The 20,313-nt window shown below is 39.8% G+C and overlaps 1 protein-coding gene across 1 annotated transcript in view; it reads left to right on the top strand.

Moving 5' to 3' along the window:
• The window catches only part of tbck (TBC1 domain containing kinase), a 338,866-nt gene that overhangs the window by 310,624 nt on the left and 7,929 nt on the right, over positions 1 to 20,313 (top strand). Inside the window, exon 25 of the mRNA XM_072256396.1 lies at positions 1,134 to 1,293. Coding sequence (XP_072112497.1) covers positions 1,134 to 1,293 — 160 coding nt within the window. The remainder of the gene's footprint in view (positions 1 to 1,133; positions 1,294 to 20,313) is intronic.

Here is a 20,313-nt window from a genome sequence, read left to right on the forward strand (position 1 = left end):
AAAAATTTTAGTTTCATCTTTGACCAATACTTATTTGAGAGATTCTGCCCTCAGTCGTGGCTTGCGAAAGAACTATGTGTCGAGATTCTTCTCTTGTTGGCTGATTGTGCTGAATTAAATAATTAATTGTTATTACAAGTAGAGTTGCTTGAATTCCAAAAGCAGAAAATAAGACTTGATTTAGCTGCAACAAAAATATTAGTTATTCTTAAGTCGTGAAGAAACTAAATGTCATTATTTAACCAAAAGATATGAACCAATTTACTATAGAAAATAATACTCTATTTCATCTGTTGTCGTTCATATCAACAGATTAAATCTTGGGGAGGAGTTGAGGCTTGGGGAAGACCAGCCAGGATCATATTGAATGGTACAGGTGAGGTCTAGGACAAAATGACCTACTTCTCATCCTTTACTATGCTGTTGTAACCATTATGACCAACTACAGGTAGTTTTGCTGTTACATTTCTAAAAAAAAGCTCACATTATAGGAAGGTTTTCTTGATTGCACAACAACCAGTGTGGCCTGTGTAATGATGTTCCTAATCCATCAGTAAGGTTATAATCAATTCATGTTGTGGAAACATGCACTACAGCAGAATTATTTGTACAAAGCTGTAGCTATTGGCTCAATTGTGGAGTTAAATTCCAATCTCACCAAACATTTCTAATATGTGCAACTGAACCAATTACTGTAAATGACACCTTGCAGTGTTGATTGACATGGGCTTTAATCAAGATAGAGATATTGAAGTATTTCTTCTGCTATGAAAATATAAATAGCAGCACATAATTGACAAGGTATTGTGATATCAGAGCTTTTATATACTTTTAATATCATACAGGGTTACAGTGGAAATAGTTGAGATGTGAATGTTCTGTGATATTTCTAATAGAGAGCAAAGCCCTAGCACAATCATTAAATGAGTAGGACTTAGAGAGTTGAACATCTCCTTTGTCTGGTTATTAACCATAAGTATTAAAGTGTTAAACATTCTGTTTGTCAGAGAAGTAAGTACAAGTGTTAAGTGGATTTCAAAGCTGCTTTTTAGGTGTGGTTTAGGTTCTATGGAAGTTTTAAATAACTGCCTGTATGTTTCCCCACTGGTGCTCTCCTTGACTATTCATGCCAGATTTACTCGTGGTCATATCAATGGCAGCATAAACATTCCATACGGTTCTGCCTTTGGCCCAGATGGTGAGCTGATACAGTGTGCTTCTACTAGCTTGCTGCAAAGTTTCAAGGGACGTGTCATTGTCATTATAGGAAACATCGTCAAGAACACAAGCAATGTAAGTTACTGTTCATTTTTGTTCTAAGATATCCTGAGATACTTCTGTGATATTAGTTTTGCTGTGCTATTGATTCCTTGGTGGAGGGCAGACTCATGGAACAAAATAGGCCTGTAAAGAAGAACAGAAACATGGAGCTAGCTCACTGCAGGTGCTGAAACTGAGGTCTTCCAAGATTGTTGTTACCTTATGGGATGATGACAAGGATGGTCGGTGTGAACTGTATTTGCCTACCCACCAAATGATCCTGAACAGAACATCTCAAGTAACTTGTTATCAATTAATATTCCGAGCAATTGGAAGAGCTGTTCTCCCATTAACAGCACCTTTATTTCCCTAAAGGATTTACAAATACCTTTTTTAAATTGTCTTTAGTAAATTTGTTACAGTTCTTTGTGACTATAGTTACTTTATTTTTGAACTGTAGGTTAATGGAGGGTTATTGGGCTTGGATAGAAAAGTGAAGTTGGTGTCAATACCAGATCAGCCAGAAATCAGAATAAAGTGAAAGACAACAAGGCCAGAGTTATAAACATGAGAAAGTCTGTAGATGCTAGAAATCCAAAGCAACAGACAGAAAATGCTAGAGGAACTTAACAGGTCAGGCAGCATCTATGGAAATGAATAAACTTTACACGTTTTGGGCTGAGAATCTTCTTCCGGACTGGAAAGGAAGAGAGAAGAATAAAAAGGTGGGGGAGGGGAAGGAAGATAGTTAGAAGGTGACGCGTAAAGCCAGGTGGGTAAGAAAGGTAAAGGGCTGGAGAAGAAGGGAACTGATAGGAAAGAACAGTAGACTGCAGAGAAATGGAAGGAGGAGGGGACCCAGGGAGAGGTGATATGCAGGTGAGAAGAGGTAAGAGGTCAGAGTGGGGAATAGAAAAAGAGGGATGAGGGAGGGAATTTTTTGTTGCCAGGACAAGAAATTGATGTTCATGCCATCAGGTTGCAAGCTATCCAGGTGGAATATAAGGTGATGCTCCTCCACCCTAGGGGTGACATTGTGGGAACAGATGCAAAGGAGATGAAGGAACTAAGAAAAGGGAATAGCATTTTTACAGGAGACAGGGTGGGAAGAAGTATAGTCAAGGTAACTGTAGGAATCGGTAGGATTATACCAAGTTGTCGGTTGACAGTTTGTCTCCAGAGATGAAGAGGGATTGAGAAAGGGGAGGGAGGTGTCAGAAATGGACCAAGTGAACTTAAGGGCAGGTTGAAGTTAGAAGCAAAGTTGATGAAATTGACGAGCTCGGCATGGGTGCATGAACCAGCACCAATGCAGTCATCAGTGTAGGGGAGGATTACCAGGGAAGGCTTGGAAAATGGATGTGTGTTTAGCCAACAAAGAGGCAGCCATAGCTGGGGCCCATGCAAGTGTCCATGGCTACCCCTGGAGTTTAGAGAAAGTGGGAGGAGCCGAAGGAGGAATTATTGAGGGTGAGGACCAGTTCTGCCAGACGGAGGAGGGTGGTGGTGGAGGGGAACTGGTTGGTTCTTCTACTGAGAAAGAAGAGGAGTGCCACAATCTAGAATATATTGAACATAGAACATTACAGGTCAGTACAGGCTCTTTGGGTTTTGCAACAATACTCATGAAAGTAATGGAATATTAAATTTGATTAATATCAAGAGTACAACTATATTGCTGCTGTTCTACTTAACAGTAACACCTGTTTTATTTCTATGTCTGGAACCAGAAATCTTAGTAGGAAATTTTGTGAGACTCATGGACAAGTTCAACTGTTCCCATCTTGCTCAAGATCCTCATGCTTCCCACAGTTGAACCTCATACTGTACTATGATCAACATCTTCAATGTAGACTTGCACACGAGCAATGATGAGGAAGATGTAGGATTAATGAATCTATCACATGTACCCATGTGAAACTATTTACCTGAGTAGATTCACATATTCATTAACCCCTAACTTGGCCCTGCTGTCTTAGTCTGGTATGACTTGAAATGCGGCATCTGGAAAAGAATAAGTGTTCAGTGTTTCAGGCTGAGACCCAATTCTGTGGCTGATGTTTCATTGAAATTTCAGGGAGAACTGTACTGTCAATAAAACCATCTTTTCAAATGTAAATAATTCAGGTGAATGTGATAACCTACTGCAACACTTGAAAGAGAGTGGTGGAGTTCCCCACATCCAGTGACTAGCATTTTACCTTCTCAGTAAATAATAGCAAAAATAGGTCAGCCAGCTATTTATCTCAATTGCTGCTAATGGAAATGTGCTGTGTCTAAATTGGATACCATTTTAACCTACATGACAATGACTGTATTTCAGGAAGTCCCTTCTGGTATCCTGCCAGCTTTGACAGGGTACATTATAAACAGAGCTTCGCCCCTTTTGTGTGCCATCAAGCAACAGTTTAAAAGTGCCCGGAAAATACTTAGTATGTGTGCCTGCAGTAAATTTTAGTACCTGGATAACACAGTCTCATCTCATAGTACTCACAGCCCAAGTGCAACTGCAGAATGATATGTCTATCGACAGGGATCCTTGCTAAGACAGGAGACTTGGAGTTGCATGTGAACAAGGTTCTGCCTAATTGAAAACTAAACTGCAGTTATCTAATTTAGAACTGAAGCTACTATGTAAAATTCGCCTTCAGTTAACAATTAGATTTACATACACAAAATGCTGGAGGAACTCAGCAGGTCAGTCAGAATCTATGGAAAAAAGTACAGTCGATGTTTCAGGCTGAAGCCACAATATAGATTAGTTATTGTGAAGCTAAATTCTTTTTTTTTCGCATTTATTTCACTGTTGCTGAATACTGTTGAAGGCTAATAACGAGATAGTATTTTGAAATTTTGATTTGTGAAATTAGGTAAGCTTTTCTTCAAGGAATTATATATTACCAAAGTTTTGGCAAAAAGAGAATAGCAAAAGTACGGCATGTCAGGGATCCCTAATGATGTTTATAAATTGTTAAATAAATTGGTTTATTATTGTCTCATGTACTGAGGAGCAGTGAAAACGCTATCTTGCATACTTCCCATACAGATTATTTCATTACAACAGTGCATTGAGGTCATATTATTTTTAAAATTACTAATATATAAAATTAAGTTTCGTGCTCAGTAAGAGTATTCAATAAACTAAGATAAAAATCTATAAGGTTATGCAAGTGAATAAAGACACTGGTACTGTAAAACCTTGTGTGGGGTCAAAAGCTTCAGTTTTTGCAAAATCCAAGCACAATCTATAAAGACACTTACTGTATCATAAGAACACTTACTGTATAGGGGAGCAGCACAGGATCAAAACTTTGCTAACACTGCATTCTTAAGAATGAGCTTTTTATTGGCAAAAGATGAGTAAGATGTTCATAATTAATATTGTGCGCACAATGTAAGATTTACATTCTAATAGTGAGTTCTCCTTTTATGTATAATCACATAATCTATCTGGTTTATGTATCCCAGTTATGCTACATTTATTGTGCTGGTGGCCTGAGCTTGCTGCTGTGCTGGCTACCCCTCCGCCATGAAATGCCAACATATCTTTGACCTATAATTGCCTATGCTGAGTGTCTCCTTCATGATAAATTCAGGCTATTTTTTTCTCTCTGTTAAGGATGCACGGGGTCCATTTTCATTCCTTGGTCTAATGATCCATGGTAACAAGTTTCGTATTCTGCATGGAGGTCGGTGACCAGTGTTGTTCCACAGGGATCTGTTCTGGGATCCCTCGTCTTTGTGATTTTCTATAAATGACCTAGACGAAGAAGTAGAAGGGTGCATTAGTAAGGGTGCGTTAGTAAGTTTGCTGATGACACAAAGGTTGGGGGTGTTGTGGCCAGTCTAGAGGGTTGTCAGGTTACAGCAGGACATCGATAGGATGCAGAACTGGGCTTAGAAGTGGCAGATGGGCTTCAACCCAGATAAGTGTGAAGTGGTTCATTTTGGTAGGACCAATTTGAAGACAGAATACTGTATAATATAAATAGTAAGACTGTTGGCAGTGTGGAGAATCTGAGAGACCTTAGGGTCCACGTCAATAGGACACTCAAAGCTGCTGCGCAGCTTGACACTGTTGTTAAAAAGGGGTATGGTGTGTTGGCAGTCATCAACCATAGGACTGAGTTCAAGGGCCGTGAGGTAATGTTACAGCTATATAAGACCTTGGTCAGACCCCACTTGGAGTACTGTGTTCAGTTCTGGTCACCTCACTACAGGAAGGATGTAGATACTATAGAGAGAGTGCAGAGGAAATTTTCAAGGTTGTTGTCTGGTTTGGAGGGTGTACCTTATGGGAATAGGTTGAGTGTACTTGGCCTTTTCTCCTTGGAGTGACAGAGGATGAGAGGTGACCTGATAGAGATGTATAAGATGATGAGGGGCATTGATCGTGTGGATAGCCAGAGGCCTTTTCCCAGGGCTGAAATGGCTAATACAAGAGGGCATAGTTTCAAGGTGCTTGGAAATAAGTACTGAGGGGATGTCAGGGTTAAGTTTTTCACACAGAGAGTGGTGGTGGAAATGGATACAATAGGGTCTTTTAAGAACCTCTTAGATAGGTACATAGAGATTAGAAAAATAGAGGGATATGCGCTAGGGAAATTCTAGGCAGTCTCTAGAGTAGGTTACATGGTTGGCACAACATTGTGGGCCGAAGGCCTGTAATGTGCTATAAATTTCTTTGTTCTATGTTCCTCTTCATCTGCCAGAAACTTTGCCAGCAGAAGAGAGTGAAAACCATAAAATGAGGACAGCGTAATCTGAATACAGGCAGAAAGCTCAAATTGTGCTTGCCAAAGCTTGTATAAAATGTGTCTCTCAGTTCTGAGAAAGTTAGTCAGCTGGAACCCCACAAGGCCCTTCACTGTTAGGCTCATCGCAAGAGATTAATAGTGTGTGAACCCCTTCCTCTTGGTCACATAATGTGTACCTGTGTGTTGTGCATTGTCGAGCACCCATTTGGACTAATTCCATTTTTTTCTCACCACAGTCCTCTCAACTGTACCCCTCACCCCAGATTATCCTACACTAGGGGCAATTTACCCATCAATCACATATCTTTTGGGTGTGGCATGAAACTGGAGACGCTGGAGGAAATCGACATGTTCGTACAGACAATATTCAAGATCACAAGGAAGTCAGGATTGACTCAAAGTTCTCTTAAGAGGCAGTAGCTGCATCTTAAGAGAAATGTTAATCAATCGTAACTAGCAATTTCAGCAGCTGAATTTCATAAATTAGAGGCAGGTCAGAGGAAGTTATGATCAATTTCAGTTGGGGTCTGGTCAACCAGCTCCATAAATACCGAGAAGCACATAAAAAATGCTGAGAGAGCTCAGCAAGTCATTGAGAGGGATAAACAGTCAATGTTTTGGACCAATATCCTTCACCAGGACTGGGAAGGAAATAATGTGACCATTTCTGGTTGTCAAGAAGCAGAACCATGGGCGGAGAAGAGAAAAACCACAATGTACGAGTTCTCAGTGAACAGCTTGGTGGATGTGAGATTCTCAGCTTGGAAAGAAGCCATTGAAGTGATGGTATTGTGTAGTAAGTGATTTGAAAATGACAAAACTGGAATAAGCTTTAAAATAAATAGCAGAATGGATAGTGAAAAACCTCAAGAAGTCAGGAACCATCACTAAAGACTCTTACCATTCAGGTCATGCCCTCTTCTCATTAGTACTATCAGGGAGGATGTACAGGCTTCTGAAGACCCATGCTCAGTGATTTAGGAACAGCTTCTTCCCCTCTGCCATCAAATCCTTGAACAGACCAGGGACCTCATTGTTCTTTTTTTGCACTTAATTAATTTTGTAATTCATTGTAGGTTTTATCTCTTTGCACTGTCCAATTCTGAGGCCTCCGTCAGTCGGAGATGGCCATGATATTGCATCTTAGCTGGCCAGATACACATCGACAGCAAGCTGTTGCCCATGTGGCAAGCTTCCCCTCTCCACACAGCTGATGAACCCGAACTAACGGCAGAGACCGATACAGGTTGGTACCAGCAGCATCGCAGGAGTTGCCAGTCACCAGTGAACTCAACGTAGGACTGCCTTAGGGGCTTAACCTCCGGGTTTTTCCCTCAGGGTTTACTCCCAAAGCCTTCACGATGAGTGGGTATGGCTGCAAGGCAGCAGAGGTTTGAGATCAGAGTTGTCCTTCTCCTAGATGAGCTGCTCATCATGGCTGACAAGCCCCATCTGCCTGAAGCAACTTGTTTTAAGGCGCAGTAGCCTGCCTTTGCCCCTTCTCCTGTCAGTAGAAACGGCTTCACCAGGCTTAGTAGCTAAGCCACACGTGAAGGCCAGGAGCTGGTTTTGGTTGTCAGAGGCTATTTGAGGCGCACACCATTGGGGCATTTACTAGGTAGTGGGAGCTTGTCCCCACGACCACCCCCGACTATATCTGCAATACAACGGATTTCATATCTTATAATCAATGATAATTAGCCTGCTTTTGTTTCTGAAATTGGCTCTCACGGAGAGAGAATGGATATTGTAGAATAGGTACTGGCAAACATTAAAATGTGTATAATTTTATATTTAGGTGGAGGCAGTATAAGATCTGTCACCAATGTTTTCCAATCATAATTATGAAATCACATTGTAGCAAACAGTCACACAATGCATTTACCTGTGTGATTAATTGTATGGAATGGTGTTTATAGTTTGTAAAGAGAAATGCTGGTTTTAATTTGTGTGCTAATTTAAAAACTCCGTAAAAATTTAGTTCCTTGCAATTGAGATAGAGGTTTATTTATACTGAGCTTTTGCTTTAAGTCCATTTTAGTTTGTTTATATCCTGTGCCCTACAATTTGGCAAAGAAATGCTATCCTAGAACTGTGTGACTTGCACTATTACAAGCCATGCAAGTGGTTTAATTTGATTTATTTAAAACATCAGGATGGAAATTCTTGAATTCCTAACATGAGCCAGGCTGTTGTCACAACCTAATCTGCTCCAACCAATATGGTAAAGGTCCAGAAACCTCCTGCTTAAAGGCCAACTGAACCACAGGGAGAACAGAGAACCTGTGTTCCCTAGAGTTCTCAGAAAGGGAATATTCCAATCATGGCTTAAATTCTACCCTTAATTCTCTGTGTTGACGTGTGGCCAAGTGGTTAAGGCGTTCGTCTATTGATCTGACGGTCGCTAGTTCGAGCCTTGGCTGAGGCAGTGTGTTGTGTCCTTGAGTAAAGCACTTAACCACACATTGCTCTGCGACGACACCAGCGCCAAGCTGTATGGGTCCTAGTGCCCTTCCCATTGGACAACATCAGTGGCATGGAGAGGGGAGACTTGCAGCATGGGCAACTGCCGATCTTCCATACAAACTTGCCCAGGCCTGCACCCTGGAAACCTTCCAAGGCGCAAATCCATGGTCTCACGAGACTAATGGATGCCTAAAAAAAAATTCTCTGAACCTGAATATATATGAAAAAATTGCTTCAAAATTTGGCCAAGCAAGAATAATGTTTTACAGACGGCATCTTCAGAGTAGGGAGATTCAGACATGGTACTTTTCCCTTCTGTTTACTTATGCTCCCGTTCATCCCCTTTTCCCAGTCTCTCTCCTATTTATTTTTAGTCACCTGACCACTTTCACTTCAGTAGCTGTGGAACATGCCTCAGTGAATTGAACAAGTTAGACTTAATTTATCTCATTGTCCCTATTTGCTCTCCCTTCCCTGGGTCAGATCAGGTAGGTTGTTTGATCCAGTTTTCCATCCTGACCTTCAGGTGAAGAGGCACCAGCAGCAATGAGCCATCAGCCAGTGTTACATTGAGGTCCTAATGCAGAACTCTCCAATAGCTCTTCAGTGGAGGTAAGGATGTCAGGGAGCCTCTTAGAACCAAGTTCAGAGACATTTAGCAAATATTTGGTCATATAATTATTTTTTAAAAATCACTAAGGAAGAATTATCTTAAAAAAGCAAGAAAAGGGTATTTTTCTACTGATTTCCTGGACATTTACAATGAATGGAGGCACCATTCTAAAGAGAGCTCAAGTTGATGTTGCATTGCCAAAGTGTATTCACGAGCATAATTTGGGCACTTGAGCATGAAAGGGATGCTTTTGAATGACAAAGTAGGCGTATAGGGCAGATTTTTCTTTATGTTCTCATGAAGTGAATTTTGAGTGCAGGGAAAAGAAACAGAGGTTCTTTCGCAGTTATAATTTTGCTTACTATTGTATTTGGTGCAAAACTACAAAGTGATTATGCCTGACCTTAATGACTGCTAAATCTCTTTAGATAATCTTTAAAAATATTTTAATCTAAAACTTAAATGGTTTAACTTTGCAGTACAAACACGATGAGCCAGGAATAAGAACAAGTTTCAAAGTAACTTTGCTGGTGTCAGAAATATCTTAAGGCAAAAGATTAAGACAAAACACATCAAGCACCTAAGTGCTTGTTACCTGAGGCTCTAAAAAAAATTTGTAAAAAAAAATGGGCAAAACACAGAAATGGTGATGAAAGAGCAGGAAGGTTAAAAAAACTGACACCAGAGAAGCAGTTTTACTAATTGGGATGGCGGAGGTCACAGTAACTGCAATTCAATTCAGACAAATGTTATCCTCAAGGCTTATTTTGAACTGTATCACAGTTTTAGCCATCTTGGTGCTTTCTTCCTTTGGATCTGAAAGTTTATGCAATTTTCCCAATATCTAGTTACATCCCACTATCCTTACCATAGTTGGGTCATTAATTTTTAATTGATAGAAACTAAAAATTGATTTATAGATTATTTAGAAAGTTGCAGCTATAAAAGCTGTAAATATAACTTCTAGAAAAAAATGGTCTCAATAATGTTGCGAGGCCTCCCGTAAGCTCAAAGTTAATGATTTAAGGATATTTACATTTGGGAGTTGACGGGTGTTGTGCTTGGACAAGTAGGAGGCATGGGATCTGGAGATTTTAGGATGAGTACTTCTTCAAAATATGCAACTTTTTTAAAGGCGAATTCAGCACTTACGTTCACTCCACCTTGAAGACTGATCTCCGCAGCTCCTACGCGACCTATTGGTAAATTTGTTTAGTATGATCAGAAATTATGCTGCATTCTCCAATACTGCACCCAATAGTCTAACTAGACTCCATTCTGATTTTTTGTTCTTACGGTACACTCCTTGTTATTTTGGGAGTGTGCCTGAACATAGAACATAGAATAGTCCAGCACGGTACAGGCCCTTCAGCCCACAATGTTGTGCTGACCCTTAAACCCTACATCCCATATAACACCCCACCTTAAGTTCCTCCATATACCTGTCTAGTAGCCTCTCAAATTTCACTTGTGTATCTGCCTCCACCACTGACTCGGGCAGTGCATTCCACACACCAACCACTCTCTGAGTAAAAAACCTTCCTCTAATATCCCCCTTGAACTTCCCACCCCTTACCTTAAAGCCGTGTCCTCTTGTACTGAGCAGTGGTGCCCTGGGGAAGAGGCACTGGCTGTCCGTTCTATCTATTAATATCTTGTACACTTCTATCATGTCTCCTCTCATCCTCCTTCTCTCCAAAGAGTAAAGCCCTAGCTCCTTCAATCTCTGATCATAATGCATACTCTCTAAACTAGGCAGCATCCTAGTAAATCTCCTCTGTACCCTTTCCAATGTTTCCACATCCTTCCTTTCAGCCCTAGTGTTCAAGCATATCACAGGTAAAGTCCTCCCAACAATTCAGCACATCTACGTGGAGTGTTGTCGCAGGAAAGCTGCATCTATCATCAGGGACCCCCACCACCCAAGACATGCTCTCTTCTCATCGATGCCATCAGGAAGAAGGTACAGGAGCCTCAGGACCCGCACCACCCTGGACATGCTCTCTTCTCACCGATGCCATCAGGAAGAAGGTACAGGAGGCTCAGGACTCACACCAGCCACCAGGTTCAGGAACAGTTATTACCCTTCAACCATCAGGCTCTTGAAACAAAAGGGAGAACTACTTGCCCCATCACTGAGTTGTTCCCACAACCTATGGACTTACTTTCAAGGTCTCTTCACCTCATGTTCTGGATATTTATTGCTTATTTATTTACTATTTCTTTCTTTTTGTGTTTGCACTTTCTGTTGTCCTTTGCACACACACTGTTGAACGGCCAAGCTGGTGGGGCCTTTCATTGATTCTATCATGGAGTTATTGAGTAGGCCCAGAAGTAAATGAATCTCAGGGTTGTACGTGGTGACAAATATATACTTTGATAATAAATTTACTTTGAACTTCGAACTTTGAAATTTTAGTGTAAAAACCAATTGCAAATCGATATTAAATCATTTTGTTTTATTACTGCTTCCATTAAAACTAATCCTACATTATATTCTTGTAATGGAAACCAAATTAACATTTAGGCATTAAAGACAATATTTGACTCACAGATCCTTCAAGGCTGACATGCCAATGGAAACTTTGTATATACCCAAGTGCTGAATCAGCTGTCTACAAAATAAAATGTTTCTCATAATTTAATTACAGATCCATTGCAGGATTATGTTCATGCTTGTGTTTCGATGACCAACAAGTACTGTTGCATTTCCAGAAATGTGTCATACTGAGAATTTTCATTAACTTGAAGATATTTTTTCCAACTGAGTCATTCTTCAATGTAGATTTCAGTTGCTTAAATTAATGTTCATTTAAAATATGAATGTTAAAGACAGAAGCTGATACATTGCAGTAATTATATCAGTGCACCTGGTTCATTTACTAGCATGGCTTAGGGCTGTTCCAGCTTTTAAAAATCTGTACTATTTTATTTTCCTCTATTTCTAGGGTTTCAGACCCCGATCAGATACAAACGTGTGCCTCGTTCATTGCAGTAAATTTCATTCCCCTCTAAACTCTTTTGTGTTGTAAATTCCCTTTCACATCTGTGGTCCATTTGGGCCTTTTGCCTTTGATGTTGAGCTGATGCATTTTTTAACCATTTGATTGAGAAATTTTATGTAGTCATAAGCCAGATATTGAGAGCTTTTTTCCAGCTCAGTCTGAAATGTGTCCGACTCTTCCTGAGTCTGGACAGTTGGTGATGAGTTTGCACTCTGCTTGATGCTATCCTAAAAGGAAACAGATGCAAAAATAATTGTGCAGTCCTTGACTACAGTTCAGGTTTTTAATAGAAGTTATTGACCCTCAAGTTACAAGCACGTCTGTTATACCCAGCCTTTGAGGTTGCTGTTGCACACTGGAGGCCAATATTATTTTGTCTCAAGCCTGAAGTTAATGTCACTATATATTCAATTACAACTCTGGGCTGGCAGTTAGAAATTGGATCATTTTAACCAGCATTATGTAATGTGAGTATGTGGTAATCTCTGGTCCCTTAACTGTTAATAGTCCATTCTAAACTCTGCAGGTTACAGTTTGGTGCTGGTGATATTAAAAATATACAGGATTTTATTAATAAGCCCTTACCTCAGCGTCAATTGTGCTCAGTTAATAATGCATCTCTGAATGCCTGCTTTTTCATGTGAACAATGACTGTAGTTGAACCCAGTATTAATTTTGCATCAGTGATCACACTCTTACCTGGGAGCTGGAATGAAACTGAAGAGTAGATCACCCACTCCAGATAGCTGAGGAATTATTTCAGGCTGATGCTCGACTGCAGTATGAAGAGAGTGCCACACTGTCAGACATCATCCCACAAAAAGGACGTTAAATTGAGATCTCTCTGAGATGGATGTAACTTCTTGATGTTTGCTGACTTTGATATGAACAAGTTTTACCCATCACCATTGTGACTCTCCAGTAATAGTTCATAAGCCATAAAATACTTTGGCACATACTAAGTTCACAAAATGCATTACAAATTTTTTTCCCAGCGGTTGAAAATATTGTTTCCAGTATAATCTGTTAGAAAACCAGTGAGAGGATTCAGATACAGATTAATGTGTAAACAGTACACATGGTATTAATAAATACAAGAAGTAGCTATGTTTGTGGGAGAATAAAATGTAATACAGGAGTTCCTTTGGATAATACCGTGAACTACTGAGGGGTAACCTTATAGAGGTTTATAAATTCATGAGGGGCATAGAAAGGTCACAGTCTTTTTCCCCCAGGAGCCTAAAACTAGAGAGTGTAAGTTTAAACTGAGAGGGAAAAGATTTAAAGGGACACGAGGGGCATGTTTTTCAAACAGTAGGTGGTGGTTATGTAGGACGAGCTGCCAGAGGAAATGGTAGAGGTGGGTACAGTTACAATGTTTAAGAGACATTTGATCTGATACATGGATAGGAAATGTTCAGAGGGATATGGGGAAATCAGTCTACCTTAGTTAGGCATCTTGGCCAGTGCAGACAATGGACTAAAGAGCCTATTTCTGTGCTGTTATGGTTCTATTTCAAAGAACAGGCTAAAAAATAAATGAAGGAATCTGGCCAATGAACAGTTAGTTGGTCCTCAATTTGTTGAATGAGCACCTTGTGTGAGCTGATCCTAAGCTCTACTATCCTTGTCCTAACTCATATCACACATCCTTAACCAACATGAATACTTAAGCTTTGAAGTTTCCAGCTTTGTGTTTTGGAGCTTTTGTGGCCGCATTCCCTCTCTATCTTTGTGTCTTCCTCCAACCCTTCTAACTAATTCTGCGCATTGGTCTGTTTGTTGTTGTTTCGTCGTTGAGAGTCCTGCTATCATCCACTGTACTGCTAAGCTCCAGAATTTCTTCCCTAAAACTCCTTGTCCTTCTAGATTTATTTCCTTAAGATGTGCCTCTGGACCAAACTTTCGCTCATATTATAACATGGTGCCCACTATCTTTTGTTGTTATCATTCCTCTTTAGAGTTCTGTATGAATATAAGCTGGATTCGTTCTGCTGTTTTGAGCCAACTTAGAAGCACAGCAGGCATTGCAGCTTTTGTGAGATATAAACTTTAACTGTAATGAAAAATGGTTTGAGGCAGTGCCCGTCGTTTGAAGATATTGGTCGAGTGAAGAGGAAGTTGCATTGCAAGAGGTTTTGATGTACTTATGTACCCCAATTTGATGGCTTCCGGTAATGGAAATCTGTACACTTTTTATCACCGTTGCAAGTCCAATTAAGCCAAGTACTCATTTCTGGAGATATGAAAGGAAATTAAACATTCTCTCTTGCTGATGGTGGAATGCCCAGTTTTTTTTTTAACTCAGTGAGACAAACCCACTCAACACATTAGCTAAAATGTCCACGAACAATGAGTTTCCTTCTTGGTCGATTGTTTGAGGTTGGTGAACAATATATAAATCAAACTGATGATTTCCAAATTTAATTGATTTACAGGATTTGCTGAAAATTGCCAGAAAACCAGGTCAAAGTGGTACACTGCACCACCCCAAAAAAATACTTTGAACCATTAGATCTAATAGGTTTTCAAGTATACACTGAAATATGATTATGACTTTATTTGTGAGGCAATTATGGTAAATCATTGCTGACTGAATATAAATGGCAGTGGGTTAGTTTTTTGGTAAGATTTTTAGAGAGGATACAAAACCTTCTTCACTTTTCTTTTTTTTACCTGTTTCCTATATTTAGTATTTTAAACAACAAAATTTATTTAGAATATCTGCATTTGGAACTCTAATCTTGCTAAATGGTGCTAAAGTTCACATTGCTCTACTTGACAACTTAGCAAACATATGCCCAAGGCTGTTTGCCATTGTGTTTGCAAATCAGAATCCTTTTAATTGTCGCCAAGCAGTTTCATGAAGCTGGCATTAGAGGATGAGAAGTGTGCATATGTGTGTGTCTTCAATGGCCAGTTAGCTTAGAGAAAGGTAGTAGGTGCAAATGGGAAAAGAGAGGGTGAGGAAAATTAAGATACCTATGCATTCGATTTATAGAGACTGTTGAAATTGTCAGTCATTCTCCTGGGTGAACCACAGGCACAAGAGATTCTGCAGATTTTGGAAGTCTTAAGGACACACACAAAATGCTGCTGGAACTCAGCAAGTCAGGCAGCATCAGTGGATGGGAATTAACAGTCACCATTTCAAGTCAAGACCCCTCATCAGGACTGGAGAGAAAGGGAGGAAAAGCCAGAATAAAAAGGTGAAAGGGAGAAAGGAGTTCCAGCAGGCAGGTGATAGGTGAAGGGGAAGGTGGGTGGGTGGGGGAGAGGTGGGAGTAAGAAGCTGGGAGGGGCAGGTGAGGAGAAGAGAGGAGTGAAAAGGTATCCAGGATGGGGAATGAAAAAAAGAGAGAAGGACGGAGGGAGGCAAAATTACTGGAAGTTGGAGAAATTGGTATTCATGCTATCAGTTTACTTACTCAGATGGAATATAAGGTGTCGCTCTTCCAACCTGAGTTTAGCCTCATCATGGTAGTATAGGGAGCCATGGACAGATACGTCAGAATGGGAATGGGAAGTTGAACTGATTAAGTTGAGCTGATTTTTTTACTAGTTTCATTGCTTAGTTTGATCTCAATTGGAGACACTCTCATCCCTCGTTCAGAATCCCAGGCTCAAGCCTCTTATGTTGTACTGAAGGACTGCTACACCGTCAGTGTTGCTGTTCTAAAATCTAAACCAATAGTCACTCAATCTACTTCTTGGCACACTTCTGGCTGGATACTGAGACCGTTACAGTAGATGACTGGATGACTTTTGGATATCTGCATAGTGGCCTTTTATCCCTGCCTCTGCTAACCAATACTACTTTTTTTTAGAACTATTATTAATTTTCAAAGAAAATGTTGGAAAATATATTATTAAGATGATTTTTCATTATTTCTTACCCCCTAACCATTGCTTTTCTTGAAAATCAAGTTTTAAATACCAAAACCACCAGGATAACCCTAGATGACTGGAAGCCCCACATGTGGAACAAGTTTGCAAGTCCAAGTCTGCCTTCTGCTTGAAATAGGAATACAATATAAAACAGTTCCTAATCCACCACTAATTAGGCATTACACGCAAAGAGGCTACTGACTATCTGATGTGGGAAATAGGAATATTTTATAATTAGTGCATGTCTACTCAGACAACTGTCTCCCATCCACAGTTAATAAGTTTCTGCTGAACCATTGCCTCTGCAATTAACCTTCCACTACCACTAGTGTATTAGGCTGTTATTCAAAAGATATGTTTGCTGGGATAAAGTGGAGTGTGTTTTATTCTTTTTCTGTCTGTGTTAAGCTTAACACCTGAGATCTTGATGTAGACCTTGAACACTTAAATGGGATGGATCTATTTCCTGTTTAAAATATTCTTTGTGAATAGCACAGAAGAAGAAAAATCTGTACCCCTTAATTAAGTACTGCAGATATGATACGTGATTTTGGAATGACAGTCCATTGAGATGACCTGGATGTCCAAAATATTGAATTGATTTTGATCTCCTAAAACAAAAGAAAGATGGCAGGAGAAAGCAGAGCAGAATAATTAGCTTTGGACTAGTCTGGCATAGGCTTGTTCATAGGGTGAATAAATCACCCCGCCAAAAGCTTTCAAAACACTCTGGTTACTTCAGTGTAGTCCAAGAAGCTGCCATAACTAATATCAAAACTGTTGTAAACAAAGATGTACTTCAACACAGAAGTAGAGATGATACTGTAGTAATAATTTAAGAAAAGCATGAGACCTGTGTGCTAGAGTCTGCTTTGTTTAAAGTTATGATGATTACACCCTTTCTGTCTTCTCCAGTTGCATTGTGAAGTATGAAATATTGTTTAAATAATATCCTTATTCAGCTAAAAGGGATTAAGTTCTAAAGAAATTTGGTACATTTTTAAAATAATTCATTATTTTGCATAGCCATCCTGAACATATTAAAGAAAATTCTTGGTGTTTTAGCATTAAACATACACATGAAAATCCTATTTAACACCTTTCTAATTCTTTATTATTTTTAAAATGTATTCTAATATTGCAAAGGGTGCTTTTAACTCGTGGCAAGTTGTTATAAAAATGTCTGCTGCGTTAGACATTTGTATTTGACTGGACTGAACCTATATTTGATTCTGGCTTCTGTCAAAACTACACTGTTCGTGTGTATGCCAAATGCTGTGTATTTAGTGTAACATGATCTTGAATCAAAGGGTATTCTAAAGAATTGTTATGAAAGTGCAAGTGTCTCATTATAAGCAATGTGCAATGGGTGACCTTCATAGATTTCAAATCTTGCAAGTAATAAAAAGGAAGAATTCAGTTAAAAAATGTCATAGTTCTAGATAAATGTTGACAAAATTCTTAATTTTTAAACTCTAATTATAATAAGTTCTAAGGGAGTTGGTTAAAACTGTATTGTTGATTTATAGAGTGAGGTTTGGCTTATCCAAGCAATTCTGGGGCTCTGGCAATGTTGACTTGAACGGTGAAGGCAGAAGCTCTCAGCAGATTTAAAATGGTACCTGGAGGAGGCCTGCAAAATCTTCACCCTCAAGGCTGCATACTGTGAGCGGACAAGAGTCATTATGGAAAATGGCTTCTTTTGCTAACAGTGCCTGATGAGCTGAATGGCAAAGGTCCACCAGTTCTGATGAAAGCTCTTTGACCTGAAATAGTAATACTGTTTCCCTCACACAGATGCTGCCTGATCTGCTGAATATTACCAGCATTTTCTATTTTAATTGCAAATTTCTGCCATCTGCACTTTTTTTTGTTTCTATTCACCAGATTGATTCCTGGGATGATGGGATGGAGGCTAAGGATAGTGGTGAATTTTCTTATTAAGAGAGCTTAAACAGGGAGAAATGTCTTCATCCAGAGGTTGGTAACTAGTTGGAATTCTCAGCCCAAGAGAGCTGTAAGCCTCAATTGCAGAGTATATTCAGAATCAGAATCAGGCTTATTATCACCGGCATGTGTCGTAAAATTTGTTGACAGCAGCAGCAGTTCAATGCAAAACATAATATAGAAGAAAGAAAAATAATAGTAAGATGATAATAATAATAAATAAATCAATCAATCAATTACAATATACGCATATTGAATAGATTAAAAATCATCCTAAAAACAGAAATAGTATATATTTTCAAAATGAGGTAATTTCAAGGGTTCAATATCCATTTAGGAATCGGATGGCAGAGGGGAAGAAGCTGTTCCTGAGTCGCTGAGTGTGTGCCTTCAGGCTTCTGTACCTCCTACCTGATGGTAACAGTGAGAAAAGGGCATGCCCTGGCTAGAGGTCCTTAATAATGGGCGCTGCCTTTCTGAGACACTGCTCCTTGAACGTGTCCTGGGTACTTGTAGGCTAGTACCCAAGATGGAGCCGACTAAACTAACAACCCTCTGCAGCTTCTTTCAGTCCTGTGCAGTAGTTCTCTCCCCGCACCCCCCATACCAGAGGGTGATGCAGCCTGTCAGAATGCTCTCCACGGTACATCTGTACAAGTTTTTGAGTGTATTTGTTGACATACCAAATCTCTTCAAACACCTAATGAAGTATAATTGCTGTCTTGCCTTCTTTATAACTGCATCAATATGTTGGGACCAGACCTTGACACCCAGGAATTTGAAACTGCTCACCTTCTCCACTTCTGATCCCTCAATGAGGATTGGAATATGTTCCTTCGTCTTACCCTTCCTGCAGGGCAATGGATTTTAGGATGTAAGGAAATCAGAGTTAGTGCAGGACAGTAAATGGCTGCTGCTGCTGCTATTTGGTGCGTTCACATTTCTAATCCTTAAGTATCTATTATTCTGGTGAAGGTAATGTTTATACTGGAATCAGTGACTGTTTAAATCATCAGTGAGAACAGCAGATATCCGTACAGAGTTTAAGAATCCCTAGTTGAGTTCCCTCAGTTGCCTCTATTTGCAGTTGAGACAAGTGGCACGTTATAGAATCTGTCAGCTTGAATCATGTTAGTAGGGTGACAGAAACCATATTTAACACTTACAATTCTGTACTCCCTGTCAATCTTGTGTGCACCCAGTCAAAAATGCTTATAGCTGCTCAGTACAAAATGAAACAAAGCTGCCTTGAGCTTCAGGTTTTCACAATCATAGGCTTACTGACCAAATTCTGGCTTCACAAGGTTTAAGGGGAACTTGACAGCAGTATAAGTTTGAAATTATGCCTAACATAATTCTAAATAGCAGGTGGGGATTCTCTACTTTGTTAGAGAGCTAGTGTTACCGTATTCATAGCCATCAGATGCTGGTTATGACCATAGAAAATATTCTGAGATCTGTATCTTTTATTTAACCAGGCTTAAATAAGTAGAGGTTGTAGGAACCTACTTAATTAAGCCCATCACCCCTAATGGGGCATAGGTTGCCAACAGCAGCTCCCCAAATTGCTCTGTGCTGGGCCTGAAGTCTTTGGAGCTTCTGTTGGTGTTTCCTTAGCTCTTGAGTTTTTCATGGGATAGGATTGCTAGGCCCATGTCCAACCCTCCTCCTTTCGCAGCCAGGCTTTGAACCATCCATTGTGGAGTTGGAGGTGTAGGAAGGAATTGGGAAATAATAAGAATCTTCCGACTCATTAGATAGTCCTTTGAGATCAAGGATAACTTACTTCCATTCGATTTCTGTGACTTTTGGGGTAAATAATGAGACCAAGTTTGACCTCAGACTCTTCCACAGAGTTCCTCCAGCGCATTGTGAGTGTTCCTTTGACAACAGCATCTGCAGATTATTTTGTGTCTTCCACAGATGGTGCAGGGGCAACCTGAAATGGATAGACAATTTGTGAGATTGATGTACCCCTTCTGTCTTTTACACTGGGCTTCTGTGTACTTGTAACACGTGGACCCTAGTCACTCAGTGCAATCCCAAATCATCTCCTCAACTGGGAATGAGAATGTAGATAATGACTATTTCAGGCCTCCTTGACTTTTCTCAGCAGTAGAGAAAGCTCAACAAGTGTTGTGGTGGAGTGGAGTTAGGTAGGGTTTGAGAAGGGGGTTGAGAAATGGGCTTTGATGGAGGAATAGCTCATAAGTTTCATGAATGCCGGTAGTTGTCTTGCTTATCAATAACACTTTAAATTTATTATTGAAGTATATAGATGTCACCATATACAACCCTAAGATTAATTTGGACCACAAAGGCTGCTCCCCTGAGCAGGTTTGTTCTTTTCTAGTGTTGTGATTCCACTGTGGGGAAC

Source organism: Mobula birostris, chromosome 4, assembly GCF_030028105.1.
Source record: "Mobula birostris isolate sMobBir1 chromosome 4, sMobBir1.hap1, whole genome shotgun sequence".
NCBI lineage: Eukaryota > Metazoa > Chordata > Chondrichthyes > Myliobatiformes > Myliobatidae > Mobula > Mobula birostris.